This window comes from Urocampus carinirostris, chromosome 3 (assembly GCF_059441175.1).
Source record: "Urocampus carinirostris isolate Australia breed hairy pipefish chromosome 3, RoL_Ucar_1.0, whole genome shotgun sequence".
NCBI classification, from domain to species: Eukaryota; Metazoa; Chordata; class Actinopteri; order Syngnathiformes; family Syngnathidae; genus Urocampus; species Urocampus carinirostris.
In genome coordinates, this window is record NC_142351.1 from 35520945 (window position 1) to 35541550 (window position 20606).

The following is a 20606-nucleotide window of genomic DNA, read 5'->3' on the forward strand; positions in this document are numbered from 1 at the left end:
TTGGCCCCAAGTGCCTTATTTAACAGTAGCACTCAATAAATAAACATGCAACACTTACGAAATGCTTCAGACTTCACAAGACACTCAATTAAGTCGTGCGTGCATATGGAATGTGGTGCTAAATTGCAGGAAACGTGTGGCTGTGTCACACAGGCAGAGAGACGGATCATTGTTAAATGGCAAAAACTGAATTGTTCAAGACTTTCTAATAAACGAGTCCGTTGCATGTTTGCTATGAATTTTGATACAAAATAATAAAATGGACAATGATGCAGAGAAGGATGTGTCCATATTGTCCATATGTGTCCATCCTTTCTGCGTGTTTTCTTTTTGAAATAATGAATTACCAATGACAAAATTAGTCTAAATCACTCCCTACAATTAAAAGCAGTTAGGACATTGCTCTAATAATACAACAATTAAGAACAGCTATTCACTTTTTTGTCCTACTCTGCTTAAAGAAATTCTTAGCTCATTGGAAAAATTAATACTAGTTTTAGTTACTATTAAAGTTATTTTTCCAGTAAAAGTAGAAAAATGATCCCAAAAATGAACAATTTTTCAGTCGGATGGATGATCTTCTTTCTTATTGTTAAGAAATATTTTTGCTAAGATAAAAAAAAAAAATCCACCAGCCACGTGCTACATTTACAATGATAACAAAACATTATGTACCTCAGCCATATCCCCCTAGTGGGAGGTGGCTACAGTCATTTCTGACTCTTTTTGGGAGATTGATTCAGAGGAGGGGATTCCCAGCCCCCTCGCTCAACCCAACTGAGGTGTTGGGAGTCATTAGGTGACCAAACCCCCCAATTCCAACCCCTAATGCTGAACGCCAAGCAGGGAGGCAACGGGTACCAATGTTTAAGTCTTAGGTATGACTCGGCCGAGGCTTGAACCACAACCTCCCAGTCTCGGGGCGGGCGCCATACCCCCAAGGCCACCAAGGCCAAAACATTAAAATTAACAAATAATGATGACAGTTTTTAGTTAAACAGGTACCTGAGCTTCATACATTCGTCATACATTCTTGATAAATACCAATCACCCTCACTTGATAACTGTAGTGTTTTAATGCTTATTCACACACGGGTTTTATGTGAGTTATGATTGGTTGTGTAGCTAAATTTGTGGACAGCAATTATATTGTTAATCTCAAGAAAACTGTTGCTTATGCATCCCTAAAAAATGGACCAAAGCAAAGGGACACACTTGGCCTTACCGAATACTTAAAAAAAATGAGTCTGATTCACTTATTTTTCCATATTAATTCAGAAAGGATATTTTTCAAAAATCCCTAACTGCTAATTGCTCTTGTATTAATTTAATGTTGAAGGCTTTTTTCGGGGCAAAAAGCTTGTTTGCCATTACTCAGCACTAAAAAAAATGTTAAACAATATCTGATATGCGGCTTTACCAAATGGTCACACCTTTAGACGCACATAAAATAACAAATCAGACTGTGACGTTATTCACAGTTGTTAGAATTGTGTTTTGACCGATGTTATGCTAATCGAGCTTCACTACGGAGCGTGAAATAGAAAGACGATGGATGAAATTTGAAGTCACACAATATGGGCTCCTAGAGGTCATATGATGCACCTGAAAAATGTTAAGTACGACAGGTCAAAAATAGAAATTCTACTCTTTTGTGAAAAGAAACTCTTTTACTAGGCAATGGAAATCTGATTTGTGTTAAGCAAACAATGTAAATGTCAAAGACTGAGCAACCCATTATGCACTGGTAATCATTCTTACTTGCCGAAGTTTGCTTTTATACATTGCCTTGCTAAAATATCGGCCTCCCGAGAACTTTTTGACATATTGCCATCTTTCAGGCGTCAAACTTTTTGAATAAAGACTTGAAATAGTTTCGAAGTATCAACATCATTTGAGACACAATTGTGAAAAGAAACAAAATGTTTTCAACGTTATATTGTGCCAACAAATACAAATAGAAAAGTAGGTGTTGCAAAAATATATATGTCTTAATAAGTATTTCACATCTTGAGACAGACATATTTGCCCATTTTTACCTAAAGAATGCTCAGGTTCCTTCAGGTTTGATAGTGATGGATTGTGCACAGCATTTTTCAGAGCTTTCCACAAATGTTCTATAGGATTGATCCTTGGCCATTCTAAAACCTTCATATTGTTAGTTTTAAACCATTCCATTGTAGATTTTGCTTTATGTTTTGGGTCATTGTCCTGTTGAACATGGTTTTCCTTCAAAGACGGCTTACTTCTTGCCACTCTTCCTAAAAGGGCAGATTTATTCAGAGTACTATTAATAGTTGTCTTATGCACAGATAGTCCCGCGTCAACTGTGTATGCCTACAGGTCAACCAATGTGAGCATGGGCCTCTTGGTTGCTTCTCTAATTACTTTTCTCCTTGTTTGGGCCGAAACTTTAGAGGGACGACCAGGTCTTGATAGGTTTGCAGTTGTTTATGTTCTCTCCATTTTTATATTATTGCTCCCATTGTGCTCTGGGAGATGTATAAATATTGCAAAATGTTCTGGTATCCCATTTCTTCTTTGGACATTATTCCAGACCTGCTTAATGTTTTCTTTGGACTTCATAATGTTTCTCTGTTTTCCAGTTACTCCTTTCATAGACCTAAGCCTATCACAGAGTAGATGCATTTAAACAGAGACTTAACGTCACAGAGATGGACTTTGTTCATCATTTTTACTCATTAAGCTATCAGCTATCAGAACTTCTTCGTCAGTTGGCTGAGCTGAGAGAACAGGGGGCCAACATTTTTGCAAGACCTACTTTTCAACCTATTGTTGTAATTAGAATATAAAATGTTTAATTAACCTTTCACCTTTGTGTCTTACATGTTGATTATTTGAAAATATTTTCAGTTTTTTAGCGTTAAGATTGAAGCCTGAAATGCGTCAATATGACAAAAAGTTCAAGAGGGGGGCATTTCTTTCACTAGGCACTGAAGCAAACTGTGCTTCTTTCATTCTGACTGTTGCTTTCATTGTGTTTAATTATGCCATCTATGAGTTACTCTCTTTATCTGTGTCCTCCCCTTGACCAGGAGTGTGCAGGTGAGCCTCTTTTCATGCTTCACTGTGCCATCAAGCAACAGATGGAGAAAGGACCGATAGACGCCATCACGGGAGAGGCCCGTTACTCTCTAAGCGAGGACAAGCTCATCAGGCAACAGATTGACTACAAAACGCTGGTCCGTAAACTTAATGTACCCGTCTACTTTTGGCTCAAACTACACCAGTGCGGCTTCATTTGCGTAAAAGCTAACAAATCAACAGTAGCGGCATGGGAACAATTGATTGTTAATTTGACCATTTATTTACAGTGGGGATCATTTGTTTTATGTAATCTGGAGGCATTGATGAACATTTTTATTTAATTCCTTACTAATTAATTACAAATACATTTATTTAGGTTTCCTTCACAAATCAGAGTGGTAATTTATTTAAAGAAAGACCACATGGATTCATGTCCACGTTTGAAGTGTCAAAGACGATCCATATTTATACAACATTATCTAGTTACTTTGCCAGTTACCTGATGCAGATTAACAATATTGGAGATTATTGTTCCGGTCCAACACTCGTACACAGTTCACTTAAAGGTACAGTTCCTGTAATAGTGTCAAAATTAAATATTCAGCAATGAAATAAGCTAACACATCACTCATACAAGTGTAGAACATTCCGTAGAACTCTAGCAGTGGTTGTGTCCAACTTCCAGCTAGCATTTATTTTTATTTTTTTCTGTGACTTATTGGCAACCAAACAAATTAAAAAAGCTTTTAAAATAGCCACATGAGCACAAATAACTCACAAGATCAAAATAGTGCTGGTAAAACCTGTTGGAATTATGCAAAAATTGGATTGATTGTTGGAGAAAAGGAATATGGTAAACCTTTGTTTTTTCACAGTAGTTACGTTCCAAAAAGAACTTGTGATAGGTACAATTTCTGAATTAGAAACCTTTTTTTAACAAACATTTTATAATACTGTATTATACATTAAAAATAATTAACAGACCATTTTACAGGCCCAAACATTTGTTTTACAAATAAAATCTGTACTGTCAAATAATAATTTTAATCATCAATGTGAACTGATGGCTTCAAATTGTGGGGATTAGCACCATCCACAGCGACCCGAAAAAATTGATTAAATAGAAGAAAATGAAAAATGATTGTGAAATAATACTAAGAAAAGCTAGACCAATAGTTCCTCAGTTGTACTGTATTTCACCGCTCTTCTGAGTGAGTGTTTTTCTCTTCTGAAGTCCGCGGTGCAGGTGCTATAGTCAGTCCAGAGAATTTTGTCAACATTATGAGTTTTAGATAAACTCGAAATTGCAAGACAATTTGCATGTACGGAAGGTAAATTTGGCAAATTGTTTTACGTATGAGCACATACTACATAGAAACGTTTGTTGACTTAAAAAAAAAAAGAAGGGGCAGTGACAGTTAAGCCAATCAGAATGCAGATCACAATATACAATGCAAATCCGTCAAGTAGCGAGGGGTCATTGTAACTGGTTAATAAATTCTGGGTTGATTGTCGGATAAAGTTGGAATTTTGATGTAATTTTTATTTAAACTAAATCAAGTCATCAAACAATTGAGGGAATTAAAAAAAAAAACATTTCAGTCTCTTTGGGCTTGTGTTTTCATTTTAATGAAAAATTAGTTTTTCATATAAGGAAAGTTACCTGAAAGTCCCGAAAGGACAAGATTTGGTTTAGCATGTTGGTTTGACTTTCTCATGACTGTTTGAGGTAATGTGCAAAACATTATTGACATATCAATTTAACCATCCAGTATGGATGATGTGCAATGAGACTGCATTCCTTAGTTATCTAACTGAACATGACATAAACAACTCACATTTACCTGAAAATCATAACTGCCCTTGTTAGTATCCTAACCAGTATAAAATGACACAAGATCACACAGCAGTATTATGAAATTGAAACAAATGATCGGTCATGAAACTCACCTTTCTGGCTCATTTACACTAGACTCGTTTGACAATACATACAGTCTGTAACTGTGAGTTAAACGCATACTGCTTCCAGAGACAGAAGAGAAACTGCCATGTCCATTCGAGGTGCATTCGATTAGTGCTAAACGTGTCGGAAATTTCAAACAACATGAATATACTCCAAAAATTACTTCCTCCCCGCCAAAATATGCCCTTACTGTCATAGCTTGGCTAACACATTGTTTTTATTTGGTCGATTTTCTATTTGAATCAACACGCATGTGATTTTGATGCTGTTATCCAACTTCCTGTGACTATTCCTACCCTTCTCTGCGTTTTCCTGTCAGACGCTGCACTGCGTCAACCCAGAGAACGAAAACACCTCGGAAGTGACGGTTAAGTGTCTAAATTGTGACACCGTCACTCAGGTCAAAGAGAAGTTGCTGGACGCGGTCTACAAGGGTAGCCCCTATTCTCTCAGGTCCAAAGCTTCCGACATAGACTTAGGTAAGGCGTGAAAGAGAAGGAAATGAGTTATCTGTTGATTATAGTAGACCTGCACTTCTCACTTTTTTTTTTTCTCAAAAGATCCTAAAAGTGAGGCCTTGGAATTGTGATGATATAAAGTCCAAGCAAGAAAATAGTTTTCCTCTGTAACTTAATGTCATAGCTTGGTCATAGTGTACCGAGAATGCTTAATTGCAGGGAAATACTTCTCCCTCCGGATATAATAATGTAATAATTGCCATGGTACACGTCTCAGAACCAATATAACCTGGTTACGTTGTAACCTATACACCTGGTGTATATTTGTTGATTACAGAATAATCTAATGTCTAAGTTTTTTTTTTTAATGTTTTCCAAGTAATTCAATATAAATTATCCTCCTCTTGTGTACGTTTTTAGGTACCAAGCGCCATGTTAGCAGGGTTTGTGGTGACCCGTGTCGTAAATCAGCTGTAAAATACACTAAAAACACAACAATATATTTAGCTTTCTTCTCGGAGGATAGGGTAGTCGTCATTTTCCCATGTGTGGAATTTTTAGGAACCTCAGCGTCTCCCTGTGTCTAGTGGTTGTAAAGTTTGGAGCAGTATTCTGTCTATCAATTCATGATCTCTTTGTCTTTAGTTGGCTTATTCACTGCCTCACCTTGAATGCTGTTGACTTTTCCTGTTTTGTTAATGTGAGGTCTTTATTTATTCCAAAATATTTGGAGACGTTGCTGATTTCAGGCTTCAAGATCAAAACTAACTCAAAATATTAGAATATGTAACAGCAAAGTATTATAGTTAAAAATTGATTAGTTTGATGCTAATGCATAATGGGAAAACCGTCTATATCGGCTGGTGGTAATTGGCCCATATTCAAGGGAAAGATATATATATATACGTATATAAAATATACAGCTCTCTGAGACTTGTTGTGATTAAGGCCCAATGCCGGAGTGGGTAATAAGGAATCACGGGTGATTTACCAAAGGTCAAGGTGGAGTTTGGGCTGGCTGGATGAAAAAAATAATTTCAACATGTATCTGTCACTTGCAATATCTAACATTACTCGTTAATCCATTCTATAATCAGCTATTTGGCCACATTCTGCGCAACGCAGAGTTGCCAATGTTCCTCCCAAGCTGTGCGCATGCGTGATTGCGCTGTCCAGGCATCAGTGCTCAGATAAATATATTCAGCGCATAAAAATCAGGGCTCGACATTGCCAATTCAGTTGCAAATCAATCTAAAAATACAGTGCATGTGTTTTAAATGCGTTATTTTGAAGTCAATGTCAAAGTTGCACAAAGTTGAGTAAAGTCAGTCAGGTTTTTCAAGAACAAGCTCTTTCAGCAAAGACTCACTAAAAAGAGCCTGCTCTTTCGGCTCTTAAATGGCTCTTCGGATAGTTTTTTTAACATTTATTATGTAATATCATGCACCCAATTACCTTTTGAGGAGAAATAAAGCTGAAAAAGGAAACAACAGAAGAAAAAAAAAGGCAAAAAGAGAAAGACAAAGTAACAATGATAAAGTAAGGAAAAGGAAGTTATAGGCTATAAGAATCAAAATAATACAATGGAAAAATGAGAAAATGGAAGGAAAAGCAGGAAAAAAATAAGAAAAGAAAAAAAATGCTAGAAAAAATTGAAAAAAAGAAAAAGCAGGTTCTCCCACAATATAACCTCACAGATGCTTAACATGTATGCAACATCTTTTGTGTTAGGGTCGGTTTCGACCAATATATATTTTCTTGAAGAACAGCACTAGAACTTTGAGACAAGGATAATATTAAAAGCATAGTTTATCCTCAGTAGGGTTGCGGGGGTGCTGGAGCCCATCTCAGCTGTCCTCGAGCAGTGGGCTGGGGACAACCTGAAACTGTTGCCAGCCAGTCGAAGAGCACACAGAGACACATAATTCACTCGCTCATTATAACTATGCACAATTTGGACCTGCCAATTAACCTGATATGCAGCCAAGAAGTACCATGATCTATTACTTTTTCCAAAACAAATAAATAACACACTGTAATGTGCTTTGGGAGGTCTTCATTGACTTGAAAAGCGCTACATAAATGCAGACCATTTACATTTATAGCCGGGTCGAAACCAAATCAAATTTAACAAATGTAACAATTTAAATTAGAGCATTTTATAATGTAGTAAATTGTGTTTTTAATCATCTTGATTTTGTCAGAACAGATCAGGAGTTGGCTACTAAAAATGTTAAAGGTTACATATTAGACCAAAGAAAGAACAAACAAAAAAACCCAATGTGTTTGGAGTCACAAAAAATAAAAAGCTTTATATAAACCTTATAAGGAAGGCAGTACATACTGTATATACGTATGTACAGTGTGCATCTATGCTTATTGGGAAACGTTGAGAATGTTTGCGTGATATTTGTCCTCCTACAGAAACCGTATCATTTTCCATAAATAAAAGTTGTTTGAAAAAAGCACCCTGGAGCCACTACGCGGCACCAAAGAGCCGCATAGGGCTCTAGAGTCGCTTGTTGCTGACGCCAAGAGTAGAAATTCCTGAAAATGTCTAGAAGCCTAGATGCAAATGTATGCGTTTTTGTATGTTTTTGGAATCCTAAATGGATCGAATGCAACCCTAACACAAGAGGAGGGTTAAATACAAACATACTTTGAAATGTGTCCTTCACTCCCTGTAATGTATGATCTTAAATTCATCATGTATAATTAAATTATATAAAAAGGCTGAAGTGTTGTCCTTACTCAGTATTTTATTTCACTTGTCTTGCAAAAAAAATCCGTATCCCCTTCATCTGAAGAATGGCGTCAAGGTCGAATGGCGCGAATTATTCTGCAGGATGAAGACGTTACGACCAAAATTGACAACGACTGGAAAAGACTCAACACTCTGGCTCACTATCAGGTCAGTGCACAAGAAAATGGTTCAAAATGCATCAATGCAGCTTTGCTCAGAGAAGTAATAACATTTTGTCTACTCGGTTGCATGTGTAGGTTACAGATGGCTCAGTGATCGCACTGGTGCCGAAGCAGAACTCAGCCTATAACATCTCCAACTCATCGACTTTTACTAAGAGCCTCAGCAGATACGGTACTCGTCTTCTTATTCACCTGATCCTCATCTTACACTCCAACCCATCTCTCTTTGGCTGCCTCTGTTTATGATGGCCGCAATCATAGGCTCCTTTCCTCTTTTTTCCTTCGGTCAATGGCAATTCTTTTCATACAGCGCCTTCACCTCGGGCCAAGGCTGTTTAATGGTTATTTCCAAGCAGTCTGTAAATGAGTGGCATAAAAGAAAACATCTCAATACTGAGCTGACATAGAAGTAAGGGTCGGTGAGGATGAGTGTCAGGTAGACAATAACAGAAGATCTTTAAAAATATAGTGTACAAGGGAAAGTATTTAAAAGAAAGATAAAGATGAGGGATGATGGGTGAGAAAAGATGGCTATTAGGACTACATAATTCAGTGGTCTATTGTGAAGGGAACCCTGCTCTGCATTGCTTAAGTTAGTACAACAAGAGACATTACCAATTTAACTAGGTGAACTTCATCGACCATCCTTTTGAATAGTTTATTTTAAGCTCCTTAGCTGGATAACTCACTATTCACATGCATGTGTAATCGGCTAATCACTTATCCATTCCCAGGATAAGGGCTGCTTGCTGCGCGTATGGAGCCTTCTTTGACGCTTTGACACACAAATTAATGCAGTACAAAATATTTATTTTCCTCGTACCCTTGAATCCTTATCCAAGCTGTCCATGATTTGTGCAAACACAAGAAGCTGTGATGCCTAACTTTATAAATGTGTTTCTGCAACATATTTTTTTACTAAATGAAGTATGTTGTCAACTCAACTTTGCCCCAATTTCATGACAGTCCATTCTTATCAATTGCTTATTCAAAACACTAATAGCAGATTCTGTAGCCCACATATGTCAAAGTCAAGGCCCGCGGGCCACTCCTGGCCGATGACAAACGTTTTCTACGGCTCTCGAGATGATCTTAAGTGATTAAAATTGACAATCTTCTTGTATGATTCATCTTCTTTTACCTTACCATAACTAACTCTTTCACCCCACCTTCCCTACCCCGCTTACAGACATTTCACTCTCATCTCCAGCGTGAGCATTGTTCCATTTTATTTTCAAGATAGCGGATCAGCGTCATCCTCCATGGATCGGCATCTATTCCTCTATGCATCTCGACTTTCAGTTTATTTCCCCCTCACTATCTTTCTTAAGAGAGCAGTCGCAGATACGCATCTCCTTGTGTAGCGCTAATCAACTTTGACACCCTCACCATGAATAATAAAACACACACAGATACAAACAATGAGGCAGGGAGAGTACCTACTAAAAAAAGATGAAACGAAACCACTGTGCTTTTTAGAGTGGAGTTCAAGGTACCCATTAGGGAATTGCCATCTATTCCCTTCAAAACCTCTATGCATGAAGTGGGAAGTACAAAAACAAGTGGAAAAAATGGAAGGTCCCTGATGCCCTTTGTTTCATATGTTTGTGGTTCTAGAGAGCATGCTGAGAACAGCAAGTAGTCCTGACAGCCTACGATCCCGAACGCCAATGATCACCCCTGACCTGGAAAGTGGAACTAAACTGTGGCATCTGGTGAAGAACCACGACCATTCAGACCAAAGGGAGGGTGACAGGGGCAGCAAGATGGTGTCTGAGATCTACCTGACCAGACTCTTGGCTACAAAAGTAAGAAACAGCAACGCAAAGTAGGAAGTTTTACACAACTGGGAATTTTAAGTCCCAAAAGTACATGGCATGAGCTTAATCCATGGAATTTGAATAAACCTGTTATGCAAACTCTTGGCTGATCGTATCTCATACTCTGTTCTTAGAATAAATTACTTTCTTTCTATCTAGGGCACATTACAAAAGTTTGTGGATGACCTTTTTGAGACCATCTTCAGCACGGCCCACAGAGGCAGTGCCTTGCCGCTGGCCATTAAGTACATGTTTGACTTCCTAGATGAGCAGGCAGACAAACACTGTATTACAGACTATGATGTGAGGCACACCTGGAAGAGCAACTGGTAAAGATTTTTTTCTTGTTAAAAAAACAGCATCTTTTTGTTTTTATTCAACACTTATCAGACTAAGAAAGTGGCTTCAGTTTTGCTAAGTCTTGTACAGTGGTGCGTCTTCATTCAAACTCAATTTGTTTCAGAATTGTGCTTGTGTGACCAGTGAATTTTCCCAATAGGAAATAATTAAAAACAGATTGGTCCGTTCCCGTCCTCCCAAAAGCATCTAAGAGAATCCTAAATAGCTATAAAACACCTCTTCATGATCACTAACAACACATTCAAATAATAAGTTAGATAAGATGATAATAATGAAAAAAATGTGAGTTTAATATGAGGACTTACCATGAAGACAGTCGCCATAATGAAGGTGTGTGCATGAAGCGAAGGATTGTTGGGAGGAGGAGGAGTTTGCAGGAGGTGTGACAGAGATTGCATACCTATCAACTGATCGGTTTTTGAACATTTAAAAGTAATAAAACTGTATAACATTTTTGGTTCAGTACATATACATACACATATTGTTTTAAAAACTCATTTTTTTTGTTTGACCGATCTTGTCTTGCCCATTTGGGCTATAATGTGGATCGTCTCTCACTGGTAGCAGATTACAACATCAGCATATATCGCTATTAGTGTTGCAGTATCCCGCAAAGTCTATCTCACTGTGAGTATATAGGTGCTGTGTTGTGTTTATAAGGTTTATTGTCACTTAATAAGGCGAATTGCAACCATTTTTACAGGGAGCAACTGGCTGAGTTTGACAAGTATGAGATCGAGAGACGAGAGATGATACCATTTACTGTTCACGTAAAATTCAAGTTATTGTAACTTTTAATGAACTTACAAATTAAAAAAAAATACAAGCTGATGCTGGTGGTGAGAGGTCACAACCAGTGTGCAGTGTGAGGTCTCTAGTGCTAGGCTGTAGGAATGTTTGTGACCAGGATTTTATGTCTTAGGCTGAGCAGGATTTTCACATATTGAACGTGTCTCATGTTTGGAGGTGCCGTATAAAGAGGTACCACTGTATATATCTCTTTCAAATTATGATTTTTTTGCTCTGACTTTCCACAGCCTTCCTCTGAGGTTCTGGGTGAATGTAATCAAGAACCCACAATTTGTATTTGACATCCAAAAGAACAGCATCACGGACGCGTGTCTGTCTGTGGTGGCCCAGACTTTTATGGACTCTTGTTCAACGTCAGAACACAAGTTGGGGAAAGACTCACCATCCAATAAGCTCCTCTACGCTAAAGACATCCCCAACTATAAGAGTTGGGTGGAGAGGTACCTTTTCTGGGTTCAGTCAGTCATTGTGTGAAAGCTGCTGTAAAAAATAATTTGAAGATCATGCGACCAAATGCAATTTTACCTATTGATTGAAAGGTTGCGTGCTCGCTGCTGGATAAGTGAAAAATATTCCCGATGGAATCTTTTGTGAAAGTCCAAACAGGTAGTTGAAACTCAGAGAACAACATCACCTCTAATAAATGCTAAACATATTTCTGCCTTATTATGTCTTTTTGATTCAGTGTCTCGCATCCCAGCTCATTATTATACAATATGCAAAGGGCCAATTCCTTCAGATTTTTCTCATCCTCATCAAGCAGAGATGGAAACGACACTGTTGATAGGAGGATTTGTTGAGACGGTGACATTATTTACCGCTCACTGAAAACAGCCCCTGGTTCACCCTTCATCTTTTATTCAGCGCCAAAATGTTACTCAGCTCCAAATAAGTTATGCACCACTGATGCTTGCTGTAGTTGCCGTTCATGGGCAAGTCTATTTATCTCTAAGTAGATTCTCAAGGCTTTTTCGTCCTTAACTTGAGGCATGATGGTGTGAACTATTGTGTTGGTGGGTAAATTGTTTGAGCAGATCCATACCAACTGACTGATGCCCTGGTAATATTTGGAAAAAGTCACTGCTAAACACTATTAAGTAAATAACGTGATTCTAACACCATAAACAAACAACCGAGGCTTTTCAGGTATAGAGGCAAAGTGTGTCAGACAAAGATTTTTTGCTCACATTCATTTCGCTGCAGACTGCCAGCAGCTGTCATTCCGAACTCTTGTATTTGTAAAAATGATGTTTTTGAGTACAATACAACTCTGAATAAAACTATCGTAGGGAACTGCGGATGGATGTATAAAATTTTGTGAAATTGTAAGACATTTGCAAACTACAGACTATTATGACACCATCCCCTGATTTAAAACCTACATGAGGGCAAATAATACACAGATATTGTCAACATAAAATATAGGTTATTCATATGCTATAGAATCGAATTGTGGTTTAAGCTTAGATTTAAACATTTCCACTGAGGTTGCAGATCAAATCTCAGGGGGAAGCGCATTCCACAGTACCGGGGCCCGAATGGAGAACGCTCTCGAACCTGCGGAGCTCTTCTTGGCTCTTGGAATCACAAGTAGACCAGCATTTTAGGAGCAAAGGCTCCGGACTGGAACATAGGGGGAAATTGAATCTAAAAGACATGAGGGAGCAAGTCCTTGCATGATTTAGTATACTACCAGCAGAACCTTGAAATTACATCTTTAAAAAATACATCCTGTACATATGCTCCCATTAGTTGCTATTATGATTAGTATTTCATGTTTGTGATGAGATCATAAAAAATCTTCACGTTTTATCCATCTCAAAATGCAGCTATTTTGCTATATGTTGTCCACTGAAAATTGACATCTAAATTATTTAAGGCTCATTTATTAAACATTTTTTTCTGAAACTGAGGAGACGGCCACTTTGATCATCTTCAATCAAATAAATTATGTCGTGAAATCTATTTAAAAATGATCCTAATTCTAAGTAAAATGTTTTTATTTTGTTGGGGAATGAATTTGTTTTGTTCCTTTTTTTTATTATTTATTTTATTAATTAAACAATAAGGGCTCATTTTTTCTGAAACTGACACTTTAGTATTATCTTCAATCAAATAACACTGAAAAAAGTTAGGGTTAGAAATTATGCGGTTACATGTATTTAAAAAATATGTTATGATTTATCTTATCATAGAGGTAAATGTCATTACTAAAATATGTGTTGTTCGTGTTTTCTTTGTTTATACCTGTTTGTCTTTTTTTGCAGATGGACAATTACTGTTGTTTCTACACGTTTTCTTTCTCCACACTGTATTTTTACATTGTTTTGAGAACAATGAAAATAAGAGCAATTAGCAAAATACATATCAAAATTATTTGCCATCTGCCATTTAAAATAATCCAGTCCAATTTCAACAAGTATTGTTTTTTCTTTATTGAAAAAAAATGTAATACTGTTTATTATGCCAGAAAAGTAACTGAAAGATATAATACAGTAATATGAAAAATATTTAAAGGGACTTAAAGGATGTAAAGGGATGTCGCTGTATTGTGTAGTGCAACTGAAAACAATACAACTACAATGCACAATGAATAAGAATGCAAACTGCGGAGACTTAAAAATGACCAAAACTAAACCATTTTGTTCTTTTATTTTTTAACCCAGCCTTTCCCAAGTTTTATTTTGTCCTGTGGGTACCTTGGCAGCAAGATGGTGGACAATCATGTCAGCTATGTTATGTACAATTAATAAACCTGCAAGTATTTGGTAAAAAATGTTTGTTTATATGATGCTTCCTGTATTATTGCTTTTTGTCCAAATCAATAGATTTTTTTTTTATTGAATGATGTGTTTTCTACCAGTAGGAGGCAATAAGTAATACACAATGTCCCTTTAAACAATGTTCGTCACATTACTCAACCTTGTAAGGTCAATCGAAAACATCTTTTGGCAATGAAAAGAGTTAATCTTACATACATTAGATCAGAAAGCTTCATTTTATTCCACAAGAGCAAATGTGGCTCTGTGGTTTTCCTTTTTCTCTGGAAGCATTATTAATCTACTTAATAATGATGACATTAGTTTTATCTTCTTCTGCTTTCATCTTCCGAGCTAGCAGATGGCAGTCATGACTATGCTGCTTGTGTGCCCCAGGTACTACTCGGATATATCCCGTATGCCAGCCATCAGCGATCAGGACATGAGTGCCTACCTAGCAGAGCAGTCCCGCCTGCACCTCAGCCAGTTCAACAGCATGTCTGCACTACACGAGATCTACTCTTACATCATTAAATACAAGGACGAGGTGAGGCCACAGCTTTTAGCTAAACTTAAAACGATATTTTCATTTGACGGCATTCATTTTTCAAGTTTCTGTAGAGGCTCCATTTAAGGGTATTCTAAAAGTCCTAAACATGCAAAATTTCAGGAACGGTGCACGAGTTTTAGCATACAATCTATATATATTTCATCGGTAGATTACAATTATTTTTCAAAATAATGCATTTTGAAGAGTCTTGTCATTGACTTCCTGAGCTATGATGTCATGTGTGGTTCACCGTCAATCCATATTGGTTTATGTGTTAATTAGTCAAATAGGTTACGAGTGGTATAAGCCAAGTTCTGGTAGTTTTTGTGGAGAATGCCTTGGTCTTTTGTCGGAGGTAAAGGCGACAACAAAGGGCTAGCAGACAACTTACTGTAAAAAAAACAAAAAAAAAAACACACACACACAAAGGGAGCCCCCCACAGGGAACTAACCGGGGCCGATCAAAGAAAGGCGGACACAGCCCCGATGGAAAAACGCCAAGATGGCCGACCCAAATCACGGAGTAGGCAGCCAGGCTAACCGGAAACCAACATCGAGAGCAACATCAACGTAAAGCTGTCCAGGAATAAACAAACTAACAGACAGGGCGAAACCGGCGCTAACGCCAGACCAGCCAGCCAAACAATACTCAGTAGGCAGCAAACAAGGTCCAACCGGGAGCAAACAAAAATAGGAAAAAGTAGAAAATCTAATGGCAGCATATTTGCATAATTGTTGTGAAGAACATTTCATGTTCTGTGCCTAACTGGAAAAAAAATATCTGTTTGGGAATACTTTTTATCAATATGGTTTTGTTTGTACCTGTCAACCTCAGGCAATTGATCCCCTTATTAAGGATTTCAATTCCCCTTATTTACTCATTCAATGCCAGACGTTTCTCTTAAATGGTAAGTGCAATTTTGAGTCAATGTTTAAGGCCTATAGAAAATTTTGATCTGTAGCTTTATAGGCATAGACATATGTGTATATGTGTGTACATATATATATGTATATACAGTGCATCCGGAAAGTATTCACAGCGCTTCACTTTTTCCACATTTTGTTATGTTACAGCCTCATTCCAAATTGTATTACCGTATTTTCCGCACTATAAGGCGCACCTAAAAGTCTTATTTTTTTTTCACAAGCTGACCATGCGCCTTAAAATACAGTGCGCATGGTGCGTATTTGGCTCAATATTAAGTCGCAAGGTCTCGCAACTTACGCAACAGCCGCTGACTCGATTTTTCCCCGAACTTGGCGTAGTCCGCGGTGTATGCTGGGATTTATATACCGGTGTTTCATTAGCTAACCAATGTGTCAATCATCATTTGAATCGATCACTTTTGGCTGAAGTTATTCGGAGCCTTGGATAGGCTAGAGGGCCAAAACAAACCGTGCAATTGGCCGAAAAAGATGTGTCAATCATCAGTTAAATCGACCGCTATTGGCTGAAGTTATTCGAAGCCTCGGATAGGCTAGAGGGCCAAAACAAACCCTGCAATTGGACTAAAAAGATGTGTCAATCATCAGTTAAATCAATCGCTATTGGCTGAAGTTATTCGGAGACTCGGATAGGCTAGAGGGCCAAAACAAACCCTGCAATTGGCCGAAAAAGATGACTCTGAATAGCAAGCTTGCTAAAGTACGCCATAAAGAAACATGTTTAATTAGTCTGTATTTATAAATATTTTACTCTCCTGGATTTACTTCACTCACGGTTGTAAGAAGACCATGGTTGCGTATCATTATTGAACGTGAGAACTTAGGTGAGCTATGCGGCTTTATATTTTCCCGGTATCTTGTTTTAGAACAATCTTGATGTTGCTGTGATGAATTGAGTGAATTAAACTCAATTCCAAGTGTTTATTGTCATATGCACAGTAAAGTTGCGAGCGAAAAAGAAAATAGAAACTAAGGAATGGTTGGCATCTCTTGAATCCCAAGACTTTAACCTTCCGAATTATATTTGAAACGATGCATTTGAGTGACATCGTACGGACACCGCATCCTCACGTGTCTACGACACGTATTTGCTTCTTTGCAAGCTTTGGGAATGTTAAGGGGGTAATAGGTTTGACTGAATCATCTGTCTGTTTTGTCCACGTTCCCATTGTAGCGCCTTATAATCCGGTGCGCCTTATCTATGGAAGATATAGGACCAAAAACTATTTTTTGGGGGTGCGCCCTATAACCCGGTGCGCCCTATAGTGCGGAAAATACGGTAATTTAATCTCTTATCTCAAAATTCTACACAAAATACTCCATTATGACAATGTAAAAAAGTTTTTTTTTACTTTTTTTGAATTTGTTAAAAATAGAAAACTAAGAAATCACATTTACTTAAGTATTCACAGCCTTTGCTTAATACTTTGTGTATCCACCTTTTGCAGCAAATACAGCCTCAAGTCTTTTTGAATATGATCCCATAAGTTTAGCACACCTATCTTTAGGCAGTTTTGCCCATTTTTCTTTGCAATAAGTCTCAAGCTCAATCAGGTTGGATGGGAGACGTTTGTGCACAGCCATTTTCAGATCTCTCCAGAGATGTTCGATCGGATTCAAGTCTGGACACTCCAGGACATTCACGGAGTGGTTCTGAAGCCAATCTTTTAAGATCTTGGCTGTGTGCTTTGGGTCGTTGTCCTGCTGAAAAATGAACCTTCGCCCCAGCCTGAGGTCAAGAGCGCTTTGGAATAGGTTTTCATCCAGGATATCTCTATATATTGCTGCATTCATCTTTCCCTCTATCCTGACTAGTCTGCCAGGTCCTGCTGATGAAAAACATCCCAACAGCATGATGCTGCCACCATGCTTCATTGTAGGGATGGTATTGGCCTGGTGATGAGCGGTGCCTGGTTTCCTCCAAACATGGCGCCTGGCATTCACACCAAAGAGTACAATTTTTGTCTCATCAGACCAGAGAATTTTGTTTCTCATGGTCTGAGAGTCATTCAGGTGCTTTTTGGCAAATTCCAGACGGGCTTCCATGTTCTTTTTACTAAGGAGTGGCTTTCGTCTGGCCACTCTACCATACAGGCCTGATTGGTGGATTGCTGCAGAGATGGTTGTCCTTCTGGAAGGCTCTCCTCTCTCCACAGAGGAACGCTGGAGCTCTGACAGAGTGACCATCGGGTTCTTGGTCACCTACCTGACTAAGGCCCTTCTTCCCCGATCGCTCAGTTTAGAAGGCTGGCCAGCTCTAGGAAGAGTCCTGGTGGTTCCAAATGTCTTCCATTTACGAATAATGTGGGCCACTGTGCTCATTGGGACCTTCAAAGCAGCAGAAATTTGTCTGGATCCTTCACCAGATTTGTGCCTCAAGACAATCCTGTCTCGCAAGTCTACAGACAGTTCTTTTGACTTCATGCTTGGTGTTTGTGCTCTGACATGCACACTCAACTGTGGGACCTTATATAGACAGGTGTGTGCCTTTCCAAATCATGTCCAATCAACTGAATTTACTGCAGGTGGACTCCAATTAAGCTTTAGAAAGATCTAAAGGATGATCAGTGCAAAAAAGATGCACCTGAGCTCAATTTTGAGCTTCATGGCAAAGGCTGTGAATACTTATGTAAATGTGATTTCTTAGTTTTCTATTTTTAATAAATTCAAAAAAAAAAACAAAAAAAAACGTTTTCACACTGTCATAATGGAGTATTTTGTGTAGAATTTTGAGATAAGAGATTAAATTAATACAATTTGGAATGAGGCTGTAACATAACAAAATGTGGAAAAAGTGAAGCGCTTTGAATACTTTCCGGATGCACTGTATGTATATATGTGTGTACAAACAGTGAAGAAATTAATCATTTGAACATCCTGCTTTTTTGATATTTCTCAAACTTAGAAATCATGGAGGGCTCTGAATTTTTCATCACAGGTGCATGTCCACTGTGAGAAAAATAAACTAAAAGAAAAATCCAGGAATCACAATGCCTGATTTTTTTCGACGAATTTTGTGTGATGCAGCTGCAAATAGGTATATGAACACCTGTGTATCATCTAAAATTCTGACCCAAAAAGACCTGTTAGTCTGCCCATTATAAGTCCACCTGCACTCCATGGATCATCCTTAATTAGATGCAGCTGTTTGAGGTCATTACCTGTCCACCACATACACTCAGTTAGACTTGAACTAGTAACAAGGCAGCTGTCCAAGACACCAGAGACAAAATTGTACACCTCAACAAGGTAGCCATAAACCAAGCAATTGCCAAGCAGCTTGGTGAAAAAAGGTCCACTGTTGGAGCAGTCATTGGAAAATGGAAGAAGCTAAAATGAAAAAAATGTATTTTTACGTTTTGGTACTCAGGGACAATGCTTCTCAAAACGTATTTACCAGTATACATTATGGCACTAGGGCAGCACGGCGGGGCAGTGGTTAGCGCATGTGCGGCACAGTTCATGTCATGGGAACCTCCTGCGTGGGTTCAAATCCAGCTCCAGACGTCCTGTGCGGAGTTTGTATGTTCTCCCCGTGCTTGCGTGGGTTTCCTCCGGGCACTCCGGTTTCCTCCCACATTCCAAAAACATGCATTTCAGGTGAATTTGCCGGTCCAAATTGTCCCTAGGTGTGAATGAGCGAGTGAGTTGTCTGTCCCCGTGTGCCCTGCGATTGGCTGGCAACCAGTTCAGGGTGTCCCCTGCCCACTGCCCGATGATTGCTGGGATGGGCTCCAGCACCTCCGCGACCCTACTGAGGATAAGCGGTGCAGCTAATGAGATGAGATGAGATTATGGCACTAAATGAGTTAAGCTATAATAAACTTTACTGACACAATGCCGCACCTATTCTCTCACAGCAAGACAGACTATGTAGAATACTGGGACACTACTTTATACGTATTTTTGCCTTTTTATCCTGATGGACTATGATCTTATTTTTTCCCTTTAAAGTCTTTATTACATGTTTACCGTAGAGTGCCATGTCTTCTCCCGTTGCGTACAATGTTACACAATGTTAATATCAATGAGAATGAAGACAATTCAATAAAATATTAGCGATCTACGATGACGTCTGCTACCAGAGACAATCCAGATTAGAGCCGAAATGGGCAAAACGAGATTGGTGAAACAGAAAATGTTTTTTTTTTAAATTAAAACAAAAAAAACAATTCTTGTACAAAACAGTTAAGACGACGTAGGCAATTTGAAATGATCTAAAAAATATAAAGTACAGGAAAAACATAAATTGACAGGTATGCAAGTGTAAAGCGTTTCTGTTTTTTAAAATTATTTTAATTTTAAATCCCTCACAACTTTTTCTGATAATTATTATTTTTATTCCTGTTCCACGGGTCACTAAAGTTTAACCATTTGACTTTTCCTTGCCTCTCTTGGCTCGTGACGGGCAGCTATATATACTGCAAATCCTCATCATCTTTTTGCCCAGTTTTATGGTGAAAGAAGTTGCATCCTCTAACTTTATCTCCTTCCTTCCTCTTCATCCCTCTATTAAATCTTGTATTACCGTAGTTGTTTGGCGGCTTGCAGCTGGCTCCACTCAAGCTTTGCGCTCCCTTTCATTATAGTCTATTATCAAGACGAAGGTGGCTGCAAAAGCCCCAGTTAAGATTTGTTTAAGGGCACGCCTACGCAATAACATGAATCTGTATGCGGAATGACAAATATGCACCGCAATTTATCCTTATTCATCAAGCAAGTTGTTAGAGCTACTTGCAATGTGGCCATTTGATGTGACTTTAAATTAGAAATACATAAAGGATTTGCTCATTTCAGGGTGATGTTGGCTATACTCTTAGTGTTAGGGTAGGTTTATCCAAAACGTGGTTGTAAATTTAGTGGCATTTCGTGATTTACTTTTTACTAATAACTTGTTTTTCTGCAAGCTCGCCATAAGTATGTTTTTATTTTTCTACTCATTGGCCAAATACTTCAGCTGATTCCAAT

General features: G+C 38.2%; 1 protein-coding gene across 2 annotated transcripts in view; it reads left to right on the plus strand.

Moving 5' to 3' along the window:
• LOC148369555 (plexin-A1-like) overlaps positions 1–20606 on the plus strand; it is a 319574-nt gene that overhangs the window by 292002 nt on the left and 6966 nt on the right. For both annotated transcript variants that reach the window (XM_088331618.1, XM_088331619.1), the window contains exons 25-32: positions 3057–3203; positions 5331–5490; positions 8277–8380; positions 8470–8566; positions 10012–10202; positions 10374–10543; positions 11612–11824; positions 14540–14690. In XM_088331618.1, the coding sequence (XP_088187744.1) occupies positions 3057–3203; positions 5331–5490; positions 8277–8380; positions 8470–8566; positions 10012–10202; positions 10374–10543; positions 11612–11824; positions 14540–14690 (1233 nt within the window). The remainder of the gene's footprint in view (positions 1–3056; positions 3204–5330; positions 5491–8276; positions 8381–8469; positions 8567–10011; positions 10203–10373; positions 10544–11611; positions 11825–14539; positions 14691–20606) is intronic.